General features: G+C 51.7%; 1 protein-coding gene across 3 annotated transcripts; it reads left to right on the plus strand.

The window, feature by feature from the left end:
- Positions 1-9,446: 9,446 nt before the first annotated feature.
- LOC123113052 (protein indeterminate-domain 5, chloroplastic) lies at positions 9,447-16,781 on the plus strand. 3 transcript variants are annotated; one of them, XM_044534161.1, is made up of 4 exons: positions 9,447-9,662; positions 10,253-10,573; positions 10,672-11,068; positions 15,301-16,781. In XM_044534161.1, the coding sequence occupies exons 2-4, from the start codon at positions 10,435-10,437 to the stop codon at positions 16,403-16,405; spliced, it is 1,641 nt and encodes a 546-aa protein (XP_044390096.1). In that variant the 5' UTR covers positions 9,447-9,662; positions 10,253-10,434; the 3' UTR covers positions 16,406-16,781. The 3 variants fall into 3 exon arrangements, with proteins under 3 accessions (XP_044390096.1, XP_044390094.1, XP_044390097.1); XM_044534159.1 differs by lacking the exon at positions 9,447-9,662 and adding an exon at positions 9,700-9,956; XM_044534162.1 differs by lacking the exon at positions 9,447-9,662 and adding an exon at positions 9,708-10,130.
- Positions 16,782-17,045: the final 264 nt, after the last annotated feature.

A 17,045-nucleotide genomic window follows, 5' to 3' on the forward strand; every position in this document is an offset into this window, starting at 1 on the left:
GGCGGGTTCCTCCTCCGAATACTCCAAAGTGGTTATCGAACACGTAGACCGTGTCCAGATCTGCAAGATGATCTTCATACGCCACCGTAGAGAGAATGATATTTCACAAATGCAATCTGCTGACAACTTTTTCTGATGACGTGACATGTTATTACGATCGGATCATTATTCGATCCGTTTTCCCACAACCAGCTACATCGCATATTGCGAGGCGGTTTCTTTGACATGTCTTGTCAAAACAGAGATCGTGTCCCCTTATCATGGGATTCTCATCAATACGGGTATGGGTAATTTAACCGCGCCGCTAATCGCGGCGAGTGGGAGGCAGACGGGTTCCACCAGGCAAGTGGGGAAGCACAAAAAGCATTTATCGCCTTTATAAGGAGGTCAGGTTCCCTTCTCTTTTACCCATGCCTTCTTCTCCCGCTAGCTCATTCCCCTCTGTGCGAGCCCTAACGCCCAAGCACTCTTCTTCCCCACCGAAGGGAAGTTTTCCGAAGATGTCCGGATCCGGAGCAGGAGGCAGATGGATGGCCTCAACTATCCAGGAGAAGGACATCAAGAAGCTCTGGGGAGCTGGGTATCTGGCCCAAAAGATCAGCCACCGTCTTCCCCCGGCGGGACAGGTCGTCCCCACTCCAGAATCTCATGAGAGAGTCGTGTTCCTTCCCCCATTTCGTCCGTGGGTTCGGGTTTCCCCTTCACCTATTTGTTCGGGGAGTCATGTATTACTACGGGATTGATTTTCATGATCTTTCCCCCAACTCCTTCCTCAATATCTCGATGTTCATCGTCGTGTGCGAGGCTTTTCTCCGGATCCCACCTCACTTCGGCCTATGGCTGAAGATCTTCAATGTGAAGCCCAAGGTGGTGAGTGGCGAACACGCCGAGTGCGGCGGCGCCATGGTAAGCAAGATGCCCAAGGTTGTTTGGCCGAAAGGCGCTTTCAACGACTCCGTCAAGGAGTCGCAGCAGCAGTGGTTCTATATCACCGAACCACACGGCAAGAAGTGGACGGCAGCTCCAGAGTTCAGATCCAGAGCTCCACTACGGCTCACGTCCTGGCCCGAGAAGGGCCCGAACTGGTGCTCGTCCGACTTGCTGTTACTGCTCCAGACGCACATTCAGGGTGTGGTCGATAGGGACATCAAACTCGTCGATGTAGTCCAGGTGATGCTAGTTCGCCTGGTTCTCCCTTGTCAGCGCCGAGCTTGTACCCTGTGGGAGTTCAATCCGGCCGAGCACCAAACCCTTTGGGAGCTTTATGATTCCTCCCACAAGGATATCTGGAAGGTGCTCTTTAAGTCCGGCAGATCATGGCCGGGCCCCGCCGAGTACTATGGGTATCAATCATCCCATTCTCCAAGCACGGTAAGTCACAGCCACACTCTTTCTATTCGTGCTTTAATTGGCATGTCATGCGGGAGACACCTTAATCGTGTTTCATTGCAACCTCGGGGATGGGTAAAGAAGGTGGAGCAGCTACATTGTTCAGCCCCCCTGCCGGAGGATCCGGCCGGACCTCTTCTGATGAAGATGCTGATCCCCGCGCCTTACAAGGCACCAAAGAAAGAGGCCTCCAAGAAGGTCAAGAAGACCTGGGGTGGCCTTCGCCGTCGCGAGGCTTCGGACGCCAAATCCGAAGACTCCAGTGAAGATCCTTCATCCAAGGACGAAGAGGAGGAAGCAGAGGAGGATGAGCCTCACTCTGATGGTGGGAGGAAGAGGACGGCCTCCACATCTCTGGAGGCCGGATCGCCCAAGAGGGGAAATACTTCCCTCCCAGGGGCATCCCCCACGGCTGCCGATAGCAGCCCGGAGTGGGATCCCAGGGCCTAGAACCTGGAGAAGTCGTAAGTATCCAAACACGCATATGCTTCTGGGATCGTTTTTGGGTATAGTGGTTTTGACTATTGCCTACATATTGCATAGTCCGGCAAGGTCCTGCGCCGGCCAGTCCTCGTTGGAGGATTCACTGGACTCGGACGCTTTGGCGAGCGAGACGCCGCCGTGGGCCCCTTCCCCCAAGTCTGGGCGCGACACTGAGGTGTCATCTCGACAAGACCCGGACCAGGGAGGACATGTCCCTGGTGCCGATCATGCGGGGATGGATATGGTCCCCGGGACCTCTAGGGTTCCGGGATCGAGCGAGCAGCCACCCCTGATGGCGGGGGGCCTGCCTACACCGCCGACATCCTCTATTCAAGCAGAGCTGCCTGGCGGTCTATCGACAACATTGAAGAACGCGTCTATTGTCGAGGAGCATCGGGCCCTTATGGGTGAGGTGGTTGAAAGGATTCAGTCCGCCGAGAGCGGGCTGAACGCGCCTGTCTTAGCCTTATAAAGGCTTTTGAGGTATGTTTCCTAGGAAACCCTTGAGGAATTGTCATAATATGGATAGTAGCCCCTGATGCACTATCCGACGAAGGAGACAGAGCCGGGCAGGGGATCAAACCCCCTGCCTTCGCAGGAGCCTATGTAAATAACGTATACCCTTTGGTGTGAAAACAGGCATCCGCAGAGAGGACGCCCACTTTCAATGCGGAAGTGTCCGAACTGAAGCAGAGCCTTGCACGGGCCGAGGAAGAACTTGGCCGTGTGAGAAAACAACTAGAAGACAAGCAAGGTATGTTAAAAAACATTTTTCTTGGAGTTTGCATGAACGAATGGTTGTGCAGAATAAAAAGTTATGGTATTGTGTGCTCTAGGAGCGGGCGCCGAATACGAGGCACTAAAGAAAGCTTTAGCTGATGCCAACAAGAAGGCTGAGGCCGAACAAGCACTTCGTGAAAAACATGAGGCCAAGGTTACCACAGTTGAGCGAGAGCTTCAGGAAACTGTGAAGAAAAGCGACGGCTTGGAGCAGAGTCTAAAAGGGAAAGAATCCGAGCTCTCCCAAGCTCTCGAGGATGCAGAAGGTGCTCGAGAAGAAGCCTGAGGTGCTGCGCGGGACATTTAGGAGGCCCGGAAAGTGGCGGCTGGTAAGGCCTTCTGTATTCTTAGCCTTGTATATGTTAGAATGTGAAGAATCCAAGCGGCAAGCTGAATTCTTATTTTTCCAGGGGCTTTTGCGGATCTTCCTCGCAGCATATCAGATGCCGCTCAATTCTACCGCACCAAGGAGAAGAAGACTGCGGAGAGGGATTTCTGGTCGCAGTATCTGGCGCCGAACTATCCGGTGCCATTTATCGATCAGATGAAATAGCTGGTCGAACTGCACCAGGCGACCGAACTAGCCATGAAGGACTTAGTTGTCCGGCTGTGGCCTGCGGAGCCGATCCCAAGCAGCTACTTTGCACTCGTCAAGCGGATTGTGGGCGCCTGCCCTCGGCTTGATGCTATCAAGCGATCAGTGTGCATAGAAGGCGCGCGTATGGCGTTTGCCCATGCGAAAGTGCATTGGGGGAGGCTTGACGCGGAGAAGCTGATAACTGAGGGGCCGCCGGAGGGTAAGGAGCACTGCAAGCCCGAGCTGTATTATGAAGGTGTGATGAAAGGGGCCCGCCTTGTGGCGGACAAGTGTGCTAAGGACATTATATTTCCCTGAGGGCATTTGCGCCGCTTGTTGTAAAATGGGATAATGGCGTGTTTATTATATATTGCCTGTTTTATTTGAACATAAGTTCTTCCTGTGCGGCTGTTTTATTGTATGCAAATTATGGGAGTTGGCCAGTCGTCGGCTTCTGCCCCCTCTTAAAAAGGATACGGGGGTGTTCGGGATATATCTGAACGCTCTTTATCCCATAGTTGGGTCCTTTTAAGGAGGTGTATCTTTCCGCGAACTAGGCAATCGGACTATAAGGCTTTATTATTCTCACTTAGCCATAGAAATTCGAGTATGGTCGGCGCAACCCCTAGTGTTCGGAAGGCCGAACTAGGGGCTCTATTGGCGCCTGATCAGAAGACCGATCCGTCACACTTAGCATTTATAATGGCATTGTGTAGAATAAATCTTTAAGGATTTTATAACCTCTCGAACAGATGACCGGCTCTCGCTTCATCATGACAGTCAGTTTTCGGCTTTCTCTACTAAGGTGCTCGTCCGGCTGAACCGGGACACAATCCCAGTAGTTCTCCCAGCGCTACCTTAGCCGATAGAACGGAATGTAAGGTACCAAAACATGGGAGCCGGGCAAACCCAACCAATGACCCAAGACATGATTCGGAGCAGATGCATATAGTGCTATAAGTTCGGGGTGCCGACCGGCCGAAAAGGTGGTCGGACTTTATTGCCGTATTGTGGAGCCCCTGGTACAACCAGGCGAACGCGAAGCGTGGCTGTCATTGTCGGCAAAGAGGCGTCGGCGATAAACGACAACCGGTAATTGCTATTTGAGTCTACGCATTGTAGTAGGGTGATATGTCTATGCATATTAGTATGATGTATGGAAAGAGGTGTTATTTGGCGGAACCTGTTATGGCCGGACTGGAGGGAGTTCTGAGTGGATCGAGAATGAATCCGAACTGCCTTCTACCTGCATGTTCCTTCCTTTGTGTGTCAGGGATAATTCCATTCCGCCAGTTCTGTTCTGCGTCAATCGTTAGTTTGCAAATGCAAAATGCTTAAAGGCAGCTAGGTGTCCTCTTGTTGTTGCTACCAAGGTCCCTAATCGGGCCCTGGTGTGCCCAGCCGTTAGTCCGTGAGGTAGTGCGGACTCCGCAGTGGATGTCCATATGGTTGGCCTGGGTAATTTACCACGTGGAATCTAGTCGACGTGGTTTTTCCCATTAGCATACGGTAAACTATCGTATGGTGGGAAGGTGCCAAGGATTTATTCTTTGGCGTAGCATTTTTTGGGTGATCCGAAGACAACCGTTTAGAGTGGTGGGCCAATAGAACTTGGCCTTTGCGCCTTACATCTTTCAGGAGATGTTTTCCGTGGCGTCATACCCTTGTGGGCTTTGTGTTTATGGAGCCCCCGGACTACTAGGTCTAGAGGCACTGCAATTGACTTGCCGTGGTTTATGTGGTCCTGGGCGGTCGGCCGTACTGTTACGCTCTGGGGGGGGGTCTTTGACGAGGCATCTCCCCTTATTGCTTCCGGCGTTCGACCAGCCACTTTGTTTTGAGGATCCTGCATTTTCTATTGGTATGCTTTGCCGTCCTTCTCGGGGTACCGTGAATTTCACACGGCTGATCCAGCGTGTGGCTTCGGTCGAGTAGGCTTCTGCTGCTCTTTGTCCGTTTAGCGGACTGAGCGTTGCCGGACTTGACACCAGCTTCCTTGTCTTGATGTTTATGACCTTTGTGTCGAGGCCTGAGGGTGCCTCTTCGTGTCTGCTTCTTGCCGCCTTGGACCGTAGTGATGCATGGGCGTCTGTGTGCGCGCCCATGGTTTTCCTGCTCGAGTTGAGGTAGCCAGTTGTGCCGTGTGTGCCCTTTATTGGGGCTGTCAAGTTCGTACTTTTTGGCGGCCAATATCTTGGTCCACCTATCCTCTAGCACATCTTGGTCAGCTGTAACCTGCTCTTGCTTCCTTTGCAGGCTCCTTGCGGTAGCCATGAGCCGTCGCTTGAAGAAAACTTGTTCCACTGGGTCTTCCGGTACGCCAAATTCGTCATTGCCAAGGCTTGCCTCGTCGTCGGCGGGGGGCGTGTGATTGTCCCTCTCCCAGCATCCCATCGTCATTGGTCCGGCCTGCTTAAGTGTAGGCTGACTAGGGTTGTATTCCTCTTTGGCACCGTCTGGACTGCTCTCGTTTCCGGGGCCGTTTTTGGTGTGGCAGGGCTTGGAGTGGTGCCGATAACGCACATGTTTTGCTTTTCTCCCTGAGGGGTTATCTTCCGTTGGCTCGCCACCACTGGTTTCCATTGGGGTGTCCACCATATATATATTGTATGATGAGGTGGCCGCCCACTGCCCTGTACGCGGTGGCTCCTGTAATTCTCCTACATCGTCGTCCATACCGTCGATGTCATCAGAGTCGAAGTCAAGCACGTCGGTTAGATCATCGATCGAGGCAATGAAGTGGGTGGGGGGTGGGTAACGAATTCCATCATTGTCTGCTTCCCACTCGGACAGGACATGGTTCGGCCCGGAGTCTCCTGGCAAAGAGAGAGACTTCAATAAGTCCAGCATGTCGCCAAAGGGCGGGTGCGGAAAGACGTCCGCCGCGGTGAACTCCATCACCGGAGCCCAACCAGGATCGGCGGGCTCAGGGGCGCGCGGACTGGAGCCTACAACCGGACACGAGTCCGGGGTTCCGGAGTCATAGGCTTCCTCAGAAGCGAGGCCTGTGTTCGGCTCCATCGCCGATGAGGGTACGACCTGCGGGGCGGGGTCTAGCCCTCCGTCCTTAGGCAACACAACCTGCCCCGGATTCGAATCCGGGGCTTTTGCCGGGATGATATCCCGATCATCGTCGGACAGCAGGTCTAAGCCATGCTCATAGTGACTGTTTGGCGCTCCTGGTGCCGACCCGAATCCGTCGAAGATCAAGTCTCCATGGATATCCGCCGTGTAGTTCAAGTTTCCGAACCTAATTAGATGGCCAGGGGTATAGCTGTCGATCTGCTCCAGATGGCCAAACGAATTGGCCCGCAGCGCGAAGCCGCCGAACACGAAGATCTGTTCGGGGAGGAAAGCCTCGCCCTGGACGGCGTCGTTGATGATGATTGAAGGAGCCGTCGAGCCTGGCGGCGACGACACAGAGGAACTCCCAATGAAAGCACCAATGTCGGTGTCAAAACCGGCGGATCTCGGGTAGGGGGTCCCGATCTGTGCGTCAAGGTTGATGGTAACAAGAAGTAAGGGACACAGATGTTTACCCAGGTTCGGGCCCTCTCGATGGAGGTAAAACCCTACTTCCTGCTTGATTAATATTGATGATATGGGTAGTGCAAGAGTAGATCTACCACGAGATCGTAGGGGCTAAACCCTAGGAGCTAGCCTATGATGGTATGAATGTAATTGTGATCGGCCTTCTAAGGACCAACCTCTCCAGTTTATATAGACACCGGAGAGGGCTAGGGTTTACATGGAGTCGGTGTCAAGGAAGGAAATATAATATCCGGATCGCCAAGCTTGCCTTCCACGCCAAGGAAAGTCCCATCCAGACACGGGCCGAAGTCTTGAGTCTTGTATCTTCACGCTTCAATAGTCCGAACGTTGTACACAGTCCGGCTGTCCGGATACCCCCTAATTCAGGACTCCCTCACCCCCTTTCCCTCTCCCTCTCCCTCTCCCCCCTTTTCCCTCCAGTGGAAGAAAGGAAAGGGGGGGCGAATCCTACTAGGAGTGGAGTCCTAGTAGGACTCCCCCCCATGGCGCGCCCCTCCTGGCCGCCGGCCTCCTCCTCCCCTCCTTTATATACGGGGGAGGGGGGCACCCCAAAGGCACATCAATTTGTTTTCTTCGCCGTGTGCGGTGCCCCCTCCATAGTTTACACCTCCGGTCATAGCGTCGTAGTGCTTAGGTGAAGCCCTGCACGGATCACAACACCATCACCATCATCACGTCGTCGTGCTGACGAAACTCTCCCTCGACCATCAGCTGGATCAAGAGTTCGAGGGACGTCATTGAGCTGAACGTGTGCTGAACTCAGAGGTGCAGTACATTCGGCACTAGATTGGTTGGATATTGAAGACGTTCGACTACATCAACCGTGTTAACCTAATGCTTCCGCTTTCGGTCTACAAGGATACGTGGACACACTCTCCCCCTCTCGTTGCTATACATCTTCTAGATAGATCTTGCATGATCGTAGGAATTTTTTCTAATTGCATGCTACGTTCCCCAACATGAACCTCCTTGGTGGGTCCACGGCCCGACCCATCTAGCGGGAAGACGACATGGTGAGTACCCCCTAGTCCAGGACACCATCACCTACCCCTCTTCTTTGCCTGGATGTAAAGGCGATGTCCAGGTCGGCTGCCACCGATCAGGACTCTTTCTAAATAGATGTACACGCATCATAGGTTGATTTCGGACATGGCTTCTTTTGTTTTGGAAACTTCCGATGATGGTCATACTTCCTTTCTAGCAATTCCTGCTTTTATCAACTTCCGAAAATGCATGTGTGCACTTATAGAAAAACAGGGATGTGGCTTTTGGATTTCAAACTCTAGAAAATTGTATTTGAACTTTTGGGAGTTTCAACTTTCAACTTTCTAAAAGCCTAAGAAAAAGGTCAGATGGGCGAGCTCCAAATTAGGTATGTATGTGTGTGAGAGAGGAAGAGCTCACATGGTGCACGTGGGTGGGGACCCTAGCACGTCTCAGGAGCGTGCCGTGACCTAGGGCAACTCCCACATGTGGTCGGATGGCGGGCTAATGGTGGGTCTGTGCTGTGTGAGAGAGAGAGGGGAAGAGTGCGCGTGGTACATGTGGGTGGGTCCCCCTAGCACATCTCGCAGCGTCTGGTGACCTAGAGCGCTCCCACGCGTGGTGGGAGGGCGGGCGGGCTCCATGCAATGGTGGGCCTGTGTGTGTGAGAGAGAGAAGAATGTGTGTGGTGCACGTGGGTGGGCGCCCCTAGCACGTATCGTGACCTAGCGCACTCCCGCACGTGGCCGGAGGGCGGGCTCCACGCATGGTGTGTGTGTGTGTGTGTGTGTGGTGTGTGTGTGTGTGTGTGTGTCAGAGAGAGAGGAAGAGTGTGTGTGGTGCACGTGGTTGGGCCCCGCTAGCACGTCTCGCGACCTAGCATGCTACCACACGTGGCTGGAGGGCTGGCTCCACAGTAAGTCTGTGTGTGAGAGAGGAAGAGCGTGCCCCCCCCCCCCCCCCCCCCCCCCCCCCCCCCCCCCAAAGCACGTCTCGGCCGCGTGTCGCGACCTATCAAGCTTCCACACGTGGTCGGAGGGCGGGCACGGTTATACTCAAGGGTTAATTTGCATCCAAAATATCATGTCTGACATAGTCAAAGGAATAAATAATAATAAAAATCGTATACATAGGATAAAAATAAACACTTGCCATTTTCAGCGCTGGACTAAAAACATTTTCAACACAGCACTCCTTCGGCGCGGATGTTCGTCAAGGCTAGAGCTGCCCGTCGGCCGGCGCCACGATCGGACTTCCATCTAAGCGGCAGTACACTCATGCCAGCAGTGCCGTTGGGTCAGTAGTCAGGCTTCTTCCGCACACCATCGACCACACCTACACGCTTGTCTGTACGTGGCGTGCGTGCCTGCACACCCAGCAGTAGGAGTGTAGCGGCAGCCAGCTAGCTGCTCGCCCGGCAGTGCGCCACCCACCGCCCGTCAGTTGCACTCGCATGCATGTACGCGCACGGCCGGGCGGCCGGGACAAAGCCGTGCAGGCGCGCGCGCGCATGGACGGCCGGCCGGCGTGACCCGGTCACCACCAGATAGACCCCCCACACGCCAGCTCACTCGCTTACTCAATCCAAACACCCCTCCGCCAGCCGTCGGATCAGCCGAATCGACGGCCTAAGCCCGCACGTTGCCGTCGACGTGTACAGGTCGCAGAATCAAAGCCGCGGGCACGAGGGCGACCGTGCACGCGACCCGTGGGCCCCGCCCGCGCGTGGACCTCGCGACCCCTGCCCCTCCCTCCCCCCGCGCGGCGATATATTTGGCCCTCAGCTACAAGCCATTGCAACCACTCCCGGAGCGGAAGAAAGAGAGAGAGCAGATATCCTATCCCCCCCTAGACTCCAAGGCGAGGGGAAGCGGCCGGAGGGGAAAGCAACAAGCGGGTAGGGTTCGCCGACCGCTCCCCCAAATTCTCCATCGGAATCACGCACCGTTTTTATATATCTTTATTATCGTCGTCGTCCCCGGCCGCTTGCTGTCCGCCGTTTGGTGCCTTGCTCCTGTTGTTTTGAGGGGCTGGGTTTGGTTCCTTTTCCTCCACTCCCCCAGCCCTCCTCGCCCCGCCTTTCCCCAACCCATCCCTCCTTCTCTCTCCCTCTCTCGTGTATGTGCGTGTGTGTGTGGGTGTGTTGGTTTTGAGCAATCTTCTCGCCGGACTCTTCTCCTAGCTTGGCGCGGTGCGTGCCCCTCCTCGTCCTCCGTCTGTCGATTACTTCCTTGCGTGTGCGTGTGTGTTGTGTGAGTGACTTATAGGCAGCTACCTGTGGATTTGTCATCTCCCTTGCTTTGTTCTCTTGCTCGCAAGGGGTATGGCATGGTGTGTGTGCCTTGGTTTGTCCTCTACATACATGGTCGCTGCTGCCTGCTCGCTGGATCTTGGTCATATTTATGTCTTTCTCACGTACAAGCGCGGCGGCGCCGCTATCTATTCTGAATTCTGATCCATCCATCCTCTCTTTCGTTTGTCTTTTAGATCCGCCCGCAAGACGCCGGGAGCAAGCAAGGAACGTACGTACACGCCGTGTCGTCGTCGGCTTGTGCTCTCTAGACTGGGTTGGACAGGCTTGGACTGGTCGGTGTGTGGCGGCGCTCAACGACGACAAACAAGCAATTGGAGGAAGCTGTTAGCTAATCTTGTTTTGTTCCGATCCATCCATGGCCGCCGCGTCCTCCGCTCCCTTCTTCGGCCTCTCCGACGCGCAGATGCAGCCGCTGATGCCCGCGCAGCAGCCCCCCGCCCCCGCTGCCGCCGCGCCGGCGCCCAAGAAGAAGCGCAACCAGCCGGGCAACCCAAGTGAGTAATTAATCCGTCCAGCTATTCCTTTACCAATCTTAATTCTACTAGCAAGTGATTATTAATTGAGTATCGTCGGTCTCCCTGTATTGATGCAGATCCTGACGCGGAGGTGATCGCGCTGTCGCCGCGGTCCCTGATGGCGACGAACCGGTTCGTGTGCGAGGTGTGCGGCAAGGGGTTCCAGCGGGAGCAGAACCTGCAGCTGCACCGTCGCGGCCACAACCTGCCGTGGAAGCTGAAGCAGAAGAACCCCAAGGAGACGCGGCGGCGGGTGTACCTGTGCCCGGAGCCGACGTGCGTGCACCACGACCCGGCGCGCGCGCTGGGCGACCTCACCGGCATCAAGAAGCACTACTGCCGCAAGCACGGCGAGAAGAAGTGGAAGTGCGACAAGTGCGCCAAGCGCTACGCCGTGCAGTCGGACTGGAAGGCCCACTCCAAGACCTGCGGCACCCGCGAGTACCGCTGCGACTGCGGCACCCTCTTCTCCAGGTATACATACCATGCACGCCATTGATCCATCCGTCCAAGATCGATGTTTCAGTTCATTTTCGGTTTCATATAGGCGTATGCTTATAGTACTGTTTGCTGTTCGATTTTGGGTATGCATGAGCGAATGATTGGGTCATGATGAAACTTTGATGGGGAGCTAGCTAGGCTGCTAGGGGCGATTCGATTTGACGGGTGGTGACGGATGGATGGGATGCTGGCCCTAGGTAGCTGCCTAGGGTTAGGGCTGTTACTGCTGGTACTACGTGCCCACCTAGCTAGGTACATGGGCTCTCGTGTAGTGTGAGTATGTGTGTGCGCGCAACTTTTGGCTGGGTTGGATTGGAATTGGATTCCCTGCACAGAGAGAGAGGGAGGGAGAGAGAGAGAGAGAGAATGGAAGGGGATGGATGGAGGATGCAGCTAGAGGTAGCAGTCGACCTGCTGCAGCTAGCGGGCTCTGCTCTGCTCCCACGTGAATCGCTCTTGTCGGGAGGGGACTGGAGATATGCAGCCAGGACGCACCCTGACACGGTCATCTGGCGGCAGTCCCGCCTTTTTACACCTCGGAATCCGCACTCTTCCCACTCTCTCTCATCTGCATCGACCTGGCATGGATCCCCACATGTATGTTCACGTGATGACATACATGCTGCCGGCACGCACTCCTCCTTGCAGCTAGCTAACCAAAGGGGGTCCAGCCTCAGCCATGGCAGCACGCAGCCTTCCTTGCCTTCTCATGTGATGCATGGCAACTGGCAAAGTCATGCCAAGTACTGCTGCTGGCTGGCCATGCCTAACATGCTTTTAGCTCGCTTGCAATCAGCACCATCCGATGGATGGATTAGCCACAAAGCCTGCTGCTGCGGCTTTTTCTTGATGCATGTCATCTACATGTCGGTGTTGTCTTACATGTAACTGATTGCACTATAGTTAGGGTGAATGGGTGATGCATACTCCCTCCGTCCCGAAATATTTGTTGAAGAAATGGATCAAAATAGATGTATTTAAAACTAAAATACGTCTAGATACATCCATTTCTATAACAAGTGTTTCCGGACGAAGGGAGTATTTTTGTCATGCAACTTTGGCTAATTTTACCTCATTTTGCAGCTTAGTCTTTTTTTTTCTTACAAAATAAAGCATTGTGCCATCTATAGCTTAATCTGCTCCATCGAATCGGCTCGGAATATTCCTCAAAAATCATCGGTCAGAATTAATTGCCAGCTAGCATTCCCTGCACTAACGAATGAAACGACAATCTATCATAGATGCACCCAGCAAAGGATTGCAATGTACCCAACTGCCATAATAAATCGGCACATTTACCAGCAACTTCGCGTAATATGCAAACAAGTAGGAAAACCAAAAATTGGCGACCCCCCCCCCCCCCCCCCCCTCATAATAAGCAGATTTTATGAGTAGCTAAATAGAAGGCAGATCTATAGTTTTGTGAAATATTGTGCTGGGGAGAGAGAAAGAGATTTGGTAGAATGGGCTGATTTTTTGACTTACTATAGTTGTCACGCACCATTGGCTAGTTTTACCACATTGTGATGTTCTTATCATGCTTTCAGCTTAGTCTTTTTTTCCTTAAATAATAAGGCATTGTGCCATCTATAACTTAATCTGCTATGTCAAATCTGATCGGAATATTTCTCAAAATCATCGGTCAAAATTAATTGCCTACCATTCCCTCAAATAATGAAAGAAATGACAATCTACCGTCGATGCACCCAGTAAAGTATTGCAAGCTACCCAACAGGGTTAATTTTCTGAATTATTATAGTTAGGGTAATGCAGATTTGTCATGCATTTTTGGCTAGTCTTTACCTTATTTTGATGGTCTTATCATGCTTTCAGGTTAGTCTTTTTTCCTTCAATACTAAGGCATTGTGACATCTATAACTTAATCTGCTCTATCGAATCGAATCAGAATATTTCTCAAAATCATCGATTGAAATTAATTGCCAGCTGGCATTCCCTCAAATAATGAAAGAATGCTCTATCGAATCAAATCAGAATATTTCTCAAAATCATCGATTGAAATTAATTGCCAGCTAGCATTCCCTCAAATAACGAAAGAAACGACAATCTACCACCGATGCACCCAGTAAAGTATTGCAAGCTACCCAACTGGCATAATAAATCGGCACATTTACAGCAGCTCCGTCGTTATATGCAAACAAGTAGGAAAACCAAAATTTGACGATTTCCACCCCACTCTTGTAAGAAGATTCCATGACTAGTTAAATAGAAGGCAAAGCTATCAAGTTTGTGAAATATTATGTTGGAGAGAGAGAGAGAGAGAGAGAGAGAGAGATTTGGTAGCACAAGTTAATATTTTGAATTACTATAGTTAAAGTTATGCATATTTGTCATGCACCTTTGGCTAGCTTTACCTCATTTTGATGATCTTATCATGCTTTCAACTTAGCCTTTATTTTTTCCTTAAAAGAAAAAGGCATTGTGCCATATAACTTAATCTGCTCTGTCGGAACGGATTCGAATATTTCTCAAAATCATCAGGCGAAATTAATTGCCAGATAGCATTCCCTCAAATAACTAAAGAAATGAAAATCTATCATCGATGCACCCAGTGTAGGATTGCAAGCTACCCAGGTAGCGTAATAAATCGGCACATTTACAGCAACTCTGCAGTTGTATGCAAACAATAGGAAAGCCAAAATTTGACGACCCCCCCCCCCCCCTCTTTAGTAAGCAGATTTTATGACTAGTTAAATAGAAGGCAAATTTATAATGTTTTGTGAAATATTGTGTTGGAGAGAGAGAAACAGACTTGGTAGCATGGTTAATTTTGGTGAATTACCTATAGCTAGGGCAATGAATATTTGTCATGCAAAATTGGCTAGTTTGCCACATTTTGATGATATCATTATTGTTTCAATTTAGCCTTTTTTCCATACAAAATAAAGCATTGTGCCAACTATATCTTAATCTCCGTAGTCGAATGAGATTGGAATATTTCTCAAAAAACATATGTCGAAATTAATTGCCAGCTAGCATTGCCTCGGATAGCAAAAGAAACTACAATCTTATATAGATGAACACAATAAAGGATTGCAAGCTACCCAACTGGCGTAATAAATCGGCACATTTTGAGCAACTTCGTCGTTATATGCAAATAAGTAATAAAATTTAAATTTTACGATATACACCCCCCCCCCCCTAGTAAGCAGATTTTATGACTATTTAAATAGAAGGGAAATCCATACAGTTTTGCGAAATATTGTGTTGGAGAAAGAGAAAGACATTAATTTGGTAGCACGGGTTAATTTTCCGAATTAATTTTGTCACTATTCACTGAAGTTTGACCACATTAAATATCATTTTATTTTAGTTTGGATCTAATCCAAACATTTGAGGTACAAACATATTTTACTACCCACTACAATTACACAAAATTTCAACAACAAAAAAATGTTGATCGATTTCAATGTTTTCGTAGTATTGATTTTGGTTTCAATTACTACAAAAATATGGGTGTGTCGCATAACGGGCACATAATTAAGTTTATCAATAGAGACCATCCGGTGCATTGCTACCAGACAATTTTTGGGGTTTTTATAGATCTCAATGGTATGCTATGTATATCTGGTGTTCAGTAGAAATGTAGAATTGATAGGATATGTGCATTTGATCTTTTGATGGCGTGTTTTCTTTCACAGTGGTGGCATTGACAGTGTTGTTAATCGGTAGATTCCCGATTGAGAATCCCAATTAACTGGTACAAGAGTACCTAAATTATCAGCCAACGAGCTCTTCCACAGCCGCCCCGCGTCCAAAAATCGACTAGGATGTGGGGGATTTGGCGTTCTCTTAGAGAAGATGAATTATGTTTTTTTAAGAGAAGACGAATTATATTGCATGTGTCTTGGTGTCAATGTTTGTGTATAAGCCAATGATTAACTATTAAATGATAAATCCAGTTCATCACCTGATTAGCCGATTAATTTCATAGACTCCCCTGCGGCCATATGTGAACTTGACTGTTCATTCATGTAGTTTTTTTGTTGCTGGAATTTATTTGTAGGTCGAGCTTTCGCCTCGATTTAATTTGACTAGGATGCATGTTTGATTCTAAATTATCTGATCAGACAATTATAATGTGACATTTTATATATATGATGAGTTGGTGACAATTATATTGTGACGTGCACTCATGCGCATTAGGCATGAAAAGTTTTTGACATATTTTCCACGTACGCATGCAGGAGGGACAGCTTCATCACCCACCGCGCCTTCTGCGACGCGCTAGCCCAGGAGAGCGCGCGGCTGCCGCCGATCGGCGCCGGCATGTACGGCGGCCCCGGCAACATGGCCCTCAGTAATCTCTCCGTCCTGGCGCCACAGATGGCCGGCGGCTTCCCAGACCAATCCGGCCACCACTCGTCAGCTTCGGCCATCGACGTCCTCAACCTCGGTGGTGGTGGCGGCAACGCCGGTCAGTTCGAGCACCTCATGCCATCGTCCTCCGGGTCCTCCATGTTCCGCTCCCAGGCCGCCAACTCCTCCCCATTCTATATGGGCGGCGGCGCCGCCCAGGACTTTGCCGAGGATGACGTCCACCGTTCCCATGGCAACCAAGGCTCCCTCCTCCAGGGAAAGTCTCCCGCGGCCTTTGATGGCCTGATGCAACTTCCGGACCAGCACCAGGGAAGCGGCGGCGGCAACGGTAATAACAACCTCCTGAACCTTGGCTTCTTCTCAGGCAATGGCAACGGGGGCGGCCAGGACTCGCGCCTGGTCTTCCAGAACCAGTACAACGGCAGCGCCGGAAACGGCAGCAGCAGCAATGGAAATGGAGAGAATGGCGGCATGGTCGCCTCCGGCAGCATCCTGGGAGGCGGTGGCGGGGGCTTCCCTTCGCTCTACAGCTCGTCTGAGGCGGGTGGCGGGCTCCCGCAGATGTCCGCAACTGCGCTGCTGCAGAAGGCGGCGCAGATGGGCGCGACGACGAGCAGCCATAACGCTGGCGCCGGCGGCGCCGGGCTTCTCCGTGGCCCGGGTATGAGGGGCGGCAGCGGGGAAGGCGGGTCGTCGGCCGCGGCAGCGGCGGCGAGCGAGAGGCAGTCGTTCCATGACCTCATCATGAACTCTCTGGGTAGCGGGAGCGGCGCCAGTGCCACAACCGGCGGTCGCGCCGGGGCGTTCGGCAGCGGCGGGGGCTTCCCCGTGGACGACGGCAAGCTGAGCACTCGGGACTTCCTCGGCGTCGGCCCTGGCGGCGTGGTGCAAGCCGGCATGGGGCCGCCCCGGCGGCACAGCGGCGGCGCCGGGCTCCACATGGGCTCGCTGGACCCTGCCGAGCTGAAGTAGCAACCCTGCCGAGCTGAAGTAGCAACCTACAGCAGGATCGATCTATCGTCAAGAGAAACAACAAGAAATGCATGGAAAGCTCTCAAGGTAAGGTGCGTGCATGGCGACGCAAGAATGAAGAGAGCGTGCATATTACTGCATTTAGAAGAACAGAGGTTAATAAATTAGTTTCTTGGGTAATCTTTCGTGATGTTAATTAATTAGTGGACGTGTCCTCTTTGGCAAACTAGCTAGACCAGAATTTCAGTTTAATTTTGCCATGTTTCATGCATGTATGTATGTGATGTACATTTGGTTGGCCGGTCTCCTTGGAACTTGGATGTGAGATGTGAAGACCGGACCAGACCGGAACTTAATCTGTTACCATTTGGGGTTTTACTGCCTGCTTGATACATGCATGCATGCATGCCTGCGCTAATGTCTGGATGATGATCATCAGAGTATACAATTTAATATCTATGTCAGCGCCGGCTTTATATTTCATGTTGGTTTCTTCTCTGGGTGGCGCTGCTTTCAAAGCTGAAAGGACGACTGGGGCTGATCAGCAAGCAAGCACAGTGGGCATTAATTAGCCGGTACGTCCTCAGCTTATGACCAGTCAGTGAGGCTGGATGGATGCATCAGTGTGTACGTTTATGTA

This window comes from Triticum aestivum, chromosome 5B, assembly GCF_018294505.1.
Source record: "Triticum aestivum cultivar Chinese Spring chromosome 5B, IWGSC CS RefSeq v2.1, whole genome shotgun sequence".
In the NCBI taxonomy this organism is placed as follows: domain Eukaryota; kingdom Viridiplantae; phylum Streptophyta; class Magnoliopsida; order Poales; family Poaceae; genus Triticum; species Triticum aestivum.